At 40.8% G+C, this 10391-nt stretch overlaps 1 protein-coding gene across 1 annotated transcript in view; it reads right to left on the bottom strand.

Moving 5' to 3' along the window:
• vstm2la (V-set and transmembrane domain containing 2 like a) overlaps positions 1-5717 on the bottom strand; it is a 38047-nt gene extending 32330 nt beyond the window's left edge. The window contains exon 1 of the mRNA XM_079360522.1: positions 5387-5717. Within this exon, the coding sequence (XP_079216648.1) occupies positions 5387-5504 (118 nt within the window). The 5' untranslated portion in view covers positions 5505-5717. The remainder of the gene's footprint in view (positions 1-5386) is intronic.
• Positions 5718-10391: the final 4674 nt, after the last annotated feature.

Below are 10391 nucleotides of genomic sequence, written 5' to 3'. Positions count from 1 at the left end.
TTTTTTTGAATCCAGATGCTGCAGGTGGAAACATATTTTTTGGGATAATTGGGCGTGCATTGTGCATTGTACTCAATGTGCTTTAATGTGAAGCACATTAGATCCTGGTTACATTTGAAATAAACTTTCTTTCTTTTGCTTTCTTTTCTTTTAGTGTTTAATCTGCAGCCCTCGTCTTAAGTTAACACTGATACTGAGGTCGGCTCGTTAAAGCATCAGAAAACAAATCTTCTCTTACAATGAGGGCTGTCAAACAATACGTGTTTTTTAAATATAATCACTGCATTTCAACAATTAATTACATGTTTGAACGGTAATTGTTCATTTCAAAACAGTTTTTGTTAAACTTTTATTTTGCATTTTGTGCCTGAAGCTAAGCTTATTTGCTGCCTACCTTTATTTTGAAAGAAAACAAGGACATTTTGGTAGACTGAAAATTACAACACCAAGGTTAAAGGAACTCCTCAAGAAGTGAAAACAGCCACAGAAACAAAAAACAATAATTAACTTTCAGGGAAATGATTGAGATGGGAAGATTTATACCAACTTCTTTCCTGTTGATGAAATATGAAACTAATGACAGAGAGCTTTATGAGCTATTTCAAGTCAGATGTCATTGTTCATTTGCCAAGGAAACCAGTGCAGACGAGTGAAAACAAAACAGATCTGGCATTACAAATAGCAGTAAATGGAGAGGCGATGGTCTTGGGTTGCCAGGAATACAGATAATAATTTTCAGCCATTTTAAAACCCTGGTTAAATGGTGAGCCATCTTTTAGCCAACCTGCTGTAAAAATGAATTTTTCTAAAGTTGACTAATTCTATCCTTATTTATATTTGAGTGCAGGGTTTGTCATAGGTATAAAAAAATCTAAACATATGCTTAAAATGTCACCGAATTATTGTCCTTTTCTTACTCATTTTTACTTCACTCTAAATAAATTTAGGCCTGATTTGACCCCAAACAATTGGAGGGATCCAGGTCAGGCTGCGTCCGATGGAATACCTGCAACAGCCAATGACGGCGAGCTGACCAGGAAGCGTTTACCAGATGTTGCGTACTTCTCACAACATCTCTCAAACGTGGCAGCAAACATAAACACAACTGTGGCCCGAGCGAAGAGGAACATGAAAAAAGAAGAGCAGCAAAACAGAGCACATGCCAGGAGAGTGTGTGTGTGTGTCGCTGATCTAAACTCGATACTACAAACAGCAGGTGTGCGGTATGGTTGTCATGGCGATTTGTAGTGTTGTGTTTTTAGGACTGTAAAGTAAAACAAAAATGGTTGAAAGTGTCCTTAAGATTTGAAAAATGACGACTGTGCAGCCAGCGTAAAATAGAACACATTTCTTGTAGTGTTGCTTAATTCTCCTCTGAAAATAAAAAAAAAATCTCTGTAAGACAATGAAGCAGCTGTTCATGTAATACTTTCACTTCATCAACGCTACCTCGAGCCCGTATTAGCGGATAAAGATAACACTCTACTGTGCATTTGTTACTGCGAGGAAATCTTCCGATCAGCTGACCTTATGTTGGTCATGTTGGCGACAGTGACCCCCCCTGTGCTCACTGCTGTGACGCTGTAAGGAACCCCGCTGTCGTGTCAATACGGCGGCGTCAAACGTGAACAGGAAGTGGGTGAACAGGATGCCAGGAGCAGGCAGGAACACTTGGCGTCTGATTCTGCTGGTATACAAGCGAGTAAACCCCACAAGCTGCTGCTGAATGTTTGCCAGTGATACTGCATCAGCTACTGTTAAATATTTAATAGTGTAACAGTAGTGTGATGTCATTGCTTCAATGCTCCAGTTTGCTTTGCGGGGAAGTCCTCCCCCCCCTTCCCCCTATCCCCTTCTATATTTATCACACAACACAGCCATTGTAAGAGAAGGTGGAAGAGGCAGAAGGTGTAAAGACGGTTTAGCCATTTCGGGCCGTGATTGCATCACATATCCTCCCGATGCTTCCCTCTCTATTCAGTCAGAGTGTAGAGGAGCAGCCATGCCTGAAGCCTTTTAAAGGGGCTGCAGCAGCCATAAAGGCTTCTGTCTTCACTGAATGGTAAATGATTCACCTGTTGAATTGAAGAAAAATGGTTCAAATCCAATCTAATAATGGGAGTCAGAATGGGGCAAGCTTCTCTGGTGATGGAGGTCAAAGCAGGGTGAAGATATAAGTTCAGCCCTGAGTGGAGGCTCACAGGCATGAAGATCATCTTCAGTGGAGCGAAAAATCCTTTTTTTGTCACCTTACATGAAAGGAAAAATACGCTTTGGTATGGCTCTACGCTGATGAAGCAGCTACGCATGATGTTCAGCGTAGAGCTGGCACAATGTATTGATTAAATGGTCGAAAGATTAACTAATTAAATAATTAAACTAATTGACCAAATTATTTGTGTTTTGTATTTTGGGGGATGTTTAAACCAAAAGTGTCCTATAAAAGCTTCAGCTGCATAAATGTGAAGATTTGCAGTCCTTGATTTAGGTGCTGATTTGCCAAAAGAAACATTTTGACTGCATGCATTTGTGAAGTGAGAAACCACTAAAACAATTAAATCATTTACAGATATATAGTGAATGAAAGGAAGTTGTTAGTTGCTGGGTTTGATAGGGGTTGAAAAATGACTTCATGGGGATAATGAGGCGTTGTGAAAATGGAACCATGAACAGAAATCTGTTATCCAAACGTCAGTCGGCTCTTCTCCTTCCATCTCATTAAAATCCGTTTCACTTTGCAAAGTTTGAGTATCTTATTGGCTAACGGCTCATTTACCCTTCACTGATTGTTTAAGGCGATTGATTGGCTGGGATAATTGCCTCTCTGGATAACCATGGCCTAATTAGGAGTTAATTGAAAAACATCAATGACTGAAGCGGCGTCTGGACAGGATTAGGACCAGAACATTTGGAAAATTGGGCAAGTCTAAACTTTTCTTCATTCATTTCTCGTTCTTGTTTCTTCTCTCTGCTGGAAGGGAGCCAGTGAAGGATCAGCAGGATAAATTATGAGCCCTACTGGATTCCAAAAGCATCAGCACAAGCCAAATACAAACTTACTGTATATTCTCAGAAAAAAAACACACACCCTCAGTCGGCCTTTGTACCATTTATTTCACATCAATCACTGTAAAGTAGGCCGAGTTGCATGCTGTGATTTAAACTCATAACTATGGCGGTCCAAAAAGTAGTCGAATCTACTCTGCAGAGTGAGTTCAGGTGGATTTATCCTCATCTGTATCCATGAACTCTCACTGCTCCCATCGTCACCATCATCAGGATTTTTCATAGTAAGAAGAGATGATTGTGATCATTGGTTTAATTTCATGGCTTGTGTATTGACACAGGTTAGATGTTTGTGTTGCAGAAGTTGAATAGTGGATAAAGGTGTAGTGCTTTGAAAGCCCACAGTTCCTATAAAAGCATTATTTAGCCTGAAAACAGAGGATGGGATGTAATGGATTCACCAATCTGCACAGAGATGTAACTCATATTTCTCATAATAGCACCAAAAGCAGAGTTACATCATGGTCAGTCTGTGGCATATGAAAAAGTGCCGCAACGAGACCAAAAAGATCACCTGGAAACGGATGATGAAAATCCTGAGAACATTACAGACATCGCTAAATCAACAACGACACCTGGGAAAGCGTCAGAGTCATCACCCAGGAGTCATCAGACCGTCAGAGAACATTCAAGATGTACATTAAAAAGACAAAGGTTTCAATTCACCAGCTTTGAACAAATTGCCATAAAACTGTGATGCAACACATTTCGAGGAAATTCGAGGAAACGACCTGTGTTGTTGTGGTATTTGTCCACAGAGCGAGGAGATATTGAGCTTAACCCTAACAAACAGAGTGGCTGCTATAGATGTCCAAAGGATCCATAGATTTATACGGAGTCCTGTCTGCTAAAGGGAAACCACTGGGGAGTAGCAGCCTTAACGTCATCTTTTGTTATTGTAGTATTGATCAAGAGCCCCCTAGTGGCAGACTCATATTGTATCTTTACTTGCAATTATTATGTTTTTTTTTTTAACTCAGTTAATTGAATTAAACAAATGGTAGAGGCACTACATTTGTGTCAAGTGTCACATTTAGAGGGAATAAGAATTTCATCCACGTGTTACGGGTGAAAGATTTTCCATACTATACATCGACTTCTTAATCAAAAGATTTGAAGTCACTGAAGCGTTAAAAAAATATCTATTTCACAAGACAGGTGTTGCAGACGAATGACGCCAATAAAAAACTCAAACTCCAGCACACTGTCTGATCAGCACATTAATATGATGTGTTTTCTTTGTGCAGGAGAAAGCATAGAACTTCTATTTGTGTTGCTGTGGTCTCTAAATAGTTTGATTTGAACTAGTATTGCAAGTCTAAGACGCTGGTATCACGACAGCCCTACTCAGGTGTACTCTTAGACGCAAATGTGTCGTGGTCGCAGCTCATGTGTTGGCAGGTTAACCTGTGAGGAAACACCTAACAATAGAGCACAGGCAGAGATGTAAGAAAGTTGGGAAAAGACCAAGAGTGAAACTCAAGGGCATTTAGGCATTTTCACCCGCTGAGGCTATCGCCTCCTCTCACTCTTCCCTTAACAACCCAAATATGAAGCTGCCGGCACATCTGCCCAACCCACAGAGTGACTGACACCTGTGGAGATTGGCAGGCTGAGCCAGAGTTATCCACACAAACCCCTTCACAAACTGAGCGAGTGTGTATGACGTAACGAAGTGTAAACACTGGAGGCCATTTCAGGAAGTTTCTGCTGAGAGAGGAGGAGGAGGAGGAGGAGGAGGAGGAGGAGAGGGTTCAGATTAGATTTCATGGTGATACTTAAAGAGAATATTAACTTCCATCTATAGCTGACATGAGCTCTGCTTCCTGGTTGCATGAATCATCCAGTGATCAGAAGAGAAGAGGAAGAGGAGCGCTGATGAAGAGATGCAGCACTCAAACAAACCCGTCGGTCAAGATTCATCAAACATTCTTGATGGTTACAGAAGGCTCGCGCTATTTAAGTATTCAGCTAAACGTGCACATTTAAAAACATAGCTCTAGCTTGTCTAATGTGATGGAAGGACATGCTCTGACTTAATGACAGGTTAATGCATTCAAGGCACAAACCAAAACTCGTTTTCATTTCACAGACAGAAGCATCAATCTGTTTAGTTGCTGACACAGAAGAAGAGAGAAGACGTTTGCAGGAGTTTTTATCAGCTTCATCCTCTCAGCCTGTGTGCATCTCTTTGTTTAATTCTTCCTCTGCATGTGAGCAGATGGCATCACCTCTGCTGTCCTCTCCCTCCACGCACAGCCTCCCTTCGTGCCCTCTCCTAAAGACAGAAATGAATAAAAAAAGGAAATCTCACACCTACCGTTCCCAGAGATATGGTTCTCTATCTCGCCGTGTCCAGCTTGCCTTGTGCAGATACTAAGTTGAATGTAGAGTCCCACGTAATGTAAACTCCCCAGCAGCATCCTGAACGCTCCCATTTCTCTTCTCTTTTATCTGCGCTCCTTTTTCACATCGGGTGGAGAAATGCACGTGAAGAAATCTCTCTCTATTTGTTGTTCTCTTCTTCTCTTTAACTAAATCCAGGTGACTTTTTACTGCGAGACCGCGAGAGATGTACCTGTGGAGAATCAAGACACGGACAGCAGGCTGCAGTCTCCCTCTGTGCCAGCAGACTGACTGAGCCGCTGCTTCCGCTCAGTCGGCTCTACATGCGGCGGAGGGACTTCTCCCAAATGGGAGGTGCCGCGGCTTCCGTTTGGGAATATCAACAATGAGAGGTATTGTATTAAAATACATGCTAGATATTTTTGACTATTTATGGATATTTTTTTTCCATTTTATGTACTTTATAAGACCACTGACATGTTTAAAAGCACCACCACGCTCTCACATTTGAGCTATGTTTAATCATTGTCAGCTTCATATTAAAGGGAGGAACACGTTTGCCCATGACTCAAGGTTGAGACTGTAACCTGATAACTTTATGGGGATTTTCTAAGTCCTAGAAAAGCTTTTTCCTCAAGAAATTACTTTTATTGAGAACATTAAGGATTTACACAATGACCTTTAGGTCTTCGTTGCTTCATTAAAGTCTTTTACGATACAGCCATTTTATTTTTTAAGAGATCAGAGATCACTTTTTGAAAGGGTAACTCTTTGCTGTTCTTGAAGATGTAAAAAAACATTAGCATGATGTCAACTTTTTTTAAATTTTCATCCCATTTGGAGAACAATTTAAAGGCACAGTGTTATTTTTGTCTTCCACGAGACTGAAGAGTTCTAAATGGAAACCTCTCAGTTATTATAAAGACATCCTCTTATCCAAATAGTTACTTAAGTCTCCAAAACACTAAGATGCTAAAGCATATAAAACATAAAGTTTATAATAATACCCTTTTGATGATTAATTTCTTAACATTTAACAGTACAGAGGAGCATTTACACACGTACACTTAAAGATTTCAGAAGCTATTAAAAACATTACTCATTGGAGACACAGTCAGCTACTTAAGCCTGTGTGCAGGCGCATCATTTCATAACATCAGTTCCAACTTTAGCTGGAAATGAAAGGCTGACTCAAATGTCTTCACTGTTGCCAATTTGTTTCCCAACCTTTAAAGTAATCTTCAGAAACAAACACTTATGCATTCAGCTTCTCTTCCCAATGGTGAGTATCCGAGATATTCATCGTCTCTGTCTGGACTCCGGACGTGTAAAAAGAGTCCTCCTACTTTAATTAATTCCCTCCCCTTGTTTGGACCTGCAGCCGCTCCGCTCCCACAAGAAGGCCCGAGTCAGGGAAACACAGGATACAGCTGCTCCGGTCTGTCGCTGTCCGTGGTGCTGAAATGCAGCCTCAGTGACTCGTATTGATCAGATATACAAATTTTAAGGACAAACTGCACTATGATACGGACTGTTGGGCTTTATGGAAAGCACGATGTGCTTGTATTTTCTTCATTGATCTTGAGTAGTTTTCCACAACAGGGCAGCAAATTATAAGCAGGGAGTATTTTGTCCACCTTGTTAGGCACAATGGTGAACTGTGTGTGATGTGTTTCAACAAGATAATCCCCACAGAAGGTGTTTTATTCACGGTGCGGACTGGATTTGTGCATGAAACACTTTAAAGGTTTAATCTTAGATCCATAAAGGGACGAGCATAAAAAGGCGTAAACATTACGTTTAAACTCTTACAATAGGATATGATAAAATACATGACAAGGTGATATATTATCCCATATTGTATTTTGTAAAGCATCTTAAGATAAAATTTGTCATGAATTGGAGCTATACAAATAATGACTGACGAGACAGGGCGGGACATTTGTCTTGGACTCCATGGCTGCACAGATTCAGCTGCCTCGCCAGAAGAATGAATAAATGAAAAACAAACACAATACACATGCAAACAACAAGATGAATCACACATTATCCATTGCACAAAATCTGCATACAACATAAGAGAAGAAAAGAATAAAATATGTAAGAACATGTAAAAACATCATGTTGGCAGTCTTTGGTTATGAAACACAGAGAGAGAAACACTTCCCCAATCCCATCAAACAATAAATACTATACATTTGTTTATAGTCAAGTTAGGTCCTCTAAAAGGTTTATTAATAGTTGTGTTGCTATGGATACGAGGTCTTTTTTATGTTACACATGATGTCGATCTGTTGGGTGATGACGGATTCACTCGATGTTTCGTCTCTTGTTCTTCGTCTTCGAGTTCGTTTGTGTCCATTGTTGTTTTTTTCATTCTCTTGATTTGATGTTTTGCAGCGTTTCTGTTTTGTGATGATTTGCGTGAATGGGTTTACTTGACCGTCACAATGAGAAGAGTCTGCTACATTGAAGCTAAAGGGGATCTAATTGACTAAATAAACAACATGCACAGATATCAGTGCAGTTTGCTTCAAAGCTACAGACAGGAGACGGCCACATTTAAGGTTTTTAAAAAGTGAGGTCCACAGTACGTTGACGTGTGCTCTGTAGAAAGCTTGAAACAAGGAGCCGTTTGGAGCTGGTGTTTTCCTTTAAAGCTTTCTATACATTAACACTGACCACTTTCTCATCATAGTTATTTGTGGACCTCTGAAGGCAGACATTAACCGGGCCTAGAATCAGACACAATCACTGTCATCTGCAGTGCCTCTTCAGATACACACTGCACTGAACTTCACCCTTTTTAAAAATAAATACATTTCTGATCCCCTGAAAGGTTTTTCAGGATTCAGACTGGATGGAACAAACCTGTTTTGTAAACCACATTTTTGTAAAAACTGATCCGGGGGACGCTGCTGTTCTCTGCCCCTGAATGTCAACACACTGATTGCATTACCCGACTCCAAATTACCTTTTCAATAATATTATTCTGCCTTTTTACTTGTGCTTTCTTCCTTCCAAAATATATTAAAATGAAACAGAATGATGCACAAACACTTCAGAACCTTTAAATAGCAGTGACACCAGTCATCGGAGGGAAAACAGAAAGTGCTGAATCGAAGGCTGACGGACTGTTTCATCGTGATGTTTCATGATGATTGGTCAGTTTAAGTCTGGGGCGTCATTGTGGGTCATGAACTAATACTTTTCTGTGCCCTAGAAATAAACACTTTTGGGGAATGTCAAATAACGTTGTGTAGTGTTGTGTGGGGAGAGAGTGTCTAATTTACAAGAGGAGATAACTAACAGCACGATCGGACGACAAACGCAATGAGCAGCTTTTTTTCCTGACTGATGGCAGGTTTGTGTTTTTGAACTTGTGTAACTGTAGGGGAGCGGTCTACTATTGTCTGTGTGTAGGGGACTCGGGGTGAGTCCCCATCTTTCTTGCCACTGGTCCATTGTGGCTCATGCTGAGCATGTGGTTCATGCAGAAGCTAACTTGGCTGGCTCACTCTGCAGGGACTGGGTTAGCCCACACAAAGTATGAAAAAGACATTAAGATTCATTTTGTTTTATAAATGATGTCATGTCTGCTTTGCAGCCGTATTCATTCTGTAACATCTACATCCATACATGTATTACTATCTTTATATTCTAACCTTTCCTTTTTCTGGGAGCTCCTGAGCTCTCTTAGGTTCCTTGGTGAGGATGGCCTGCCCAAACAACCCCCCCCCCCCCCCCCCCCATCCTATCCTTCCCATCTTTCTGCATCTTGTCCCATCTCCCCCATCCCATTTCAAGCCCAGCACAGTTTAGCAGATGGCTGTTCCGTCATGATCCGGGTCTGCTGAAGATTTCTGCCTGTTAAAAGGAAGTTTTTTCTTGCCACGCCATGACGGATTAAGCTGGGCTCTTGTAATATAGCCATCAGTAAGGTCCTTTACCTGCTTTTTGTAAACAACAATGAGCATGGTCTTGTTACCTGCTCTTTTGTTAATGTTAACAGACAAACAGTAAGGTCCTTTACCTGCTTTTGTAAAGTGTACAAATAAAGATTGATAAAGATTGATGTATTTGCGAGGAGCACATGTCAGTGTTTTGCTGTACTTTTTTGTTGTTGCTTAACATTAGTCTGTTTTCTCTTGAAAAAACGTTGATTGGCTTGTGCTAACAGAAACATGTAGGTCATTTATCAACAATTATTTGTCATCATGCTGAAAGAAAAGGTTCTGGGTGAAAGAGTAAAAAGAAAAAACAAGAAATACAACATTAAGCAGCACAGTGTTTTCCTTCTTATACAATTTAAACATCTTAAAGTCTCTATTGATGCTGACATTTAATCATCTCAAGTGTAGTTCAGGTCTCCGTGTGTCGTCTCTTCTACTTCAGGCAGCCATTTGTAAAGGAAGAGGTGTCTCGGCCTGTCAGCAGCATTACGCTGACTGCTGTTTCTATGCATGAGCGTGTTCATGACTGAATATGTCAGCTCCAAGTCTGCTGCTCGGGTTTCCCTCAGACACCTGTCACACACAGTGATCTCACCTGGCAGTGGACACAGGTGGATGCCATCTTTCCTCCTCGTCATGATGGGAGAAGCCTTTAGGACTTCTCTTTCCTTCTTCCCTGAGGTTTACCACGTGTCTCTTAGTGATACTGAAAGCTCATATTATTAGCTTTGAGGGGACCACAGACGGAGACTGAATTTGCAATTTGTAAAAGAATGCCACAAACTCTAAAGCTCTTTACTTACCAGTTTAAAGTTTCAACCTGTCTTACACAATCATGTCCCTGTGCTTCGTCTCAATAGCAAAACACCTTTTCCTCTCAGTCCCCACTAAAGAGAGGAGCCCAAAAGCACAGCGGTGCTCAGTGTTTGCACTCAGTCATTCGGAAAATACAATTATTCTCCTTCCCCTCGGCTGTGAAATTGCTGTACAACCGCTGTTAAACACGCCGCAGTCATAATCACTGAT

The sequence above is a fragment of the Symphodus melops genome (genome assembly GCF_947650265.1).
Source record: "Symphodus melops genome assembly, chromosome: 13".
Lineage (NCBI taxonomy): Eukaryota > Metazoa > Chordata > Actinopteri > Labriformes > Labridae > Symphodus > Symphodus melops.
The sequence above is the reverse complement of the archived record's forward strand: the minus strand, read 5'-3'. Positions and strand labels throughout refer to the sequence as shown.